Here is a 339-nt window from a genome sequence, read left to right as displayed (position 1 = left end):
TCAGGTAGCAGCGCGTGCATGGGCAGAGACCTCCCTGCCTACCCCTGCCCCCTGAGCCGCTGCCCGCATGGGAGCACGCGCCGGGGGAAGGCTGGGGGGTGGGCTGCGCTCTGGCCTCTGGTCCTCTGCTTCTCCCGCGGTTTCCTAGTTACGGTTACAACCTGATGCTGCTTGGGGCTGACGGTGTACCGCATTATTGTCTCTGCTAAAACGTGGGGTCAGGAAAGGGTTAAGGTCCCCCCAGGGAGGCTGGGCGGCAGCAGGTAAGATGGAGAGCACCTGGGTACAAATGAGGCCCCTGGGAGCAGGCAGCGCCTTCGGCAGCGGCCGGAGGGGGCC

General features: G+C 65.8%; 1 protein-coding gene across 1 annotated transcript in view; it reads right to left on the bottom strand.

Moving 5' to 3' along the window:
- Positions 1-339, bottom strand: part of PIGR (polymeric immunoglobulin receptor) — a 6,852-nt gene that overhangs the window by 625 nt on the left and 5,888 nt on the right. Inside the window, 1 exon segment of the mRNA XM_010289074.1 lies at positions 153-205. Coding sequence (XP_010287376.1) covers positions 153-205 — 53 coding nt within the window.

The sequence above is a fragment of the Phaethon lepturus genome, unplaced genomic scaffold (assembly GCF_000687285.1).
Source record: "Phaethon lepturus isolate BGI_N335 unplaced genomic scaffold, ASM68728v1 scaffold19076, whole genome shotgun sequence".
In the NCBI taxonomy this organism is placed as follows: Eukaryota; Metazoa; Chordata; class Aves; order Phaethontiformes; family Phaethontidae; genus Phaethon; species Phaethon lepturus.
The sequence above is the reverse complement of the archived record's forward strand: the minus strand, read 5'-3'. Positions and strand labels throughout refer to the sequence as shown.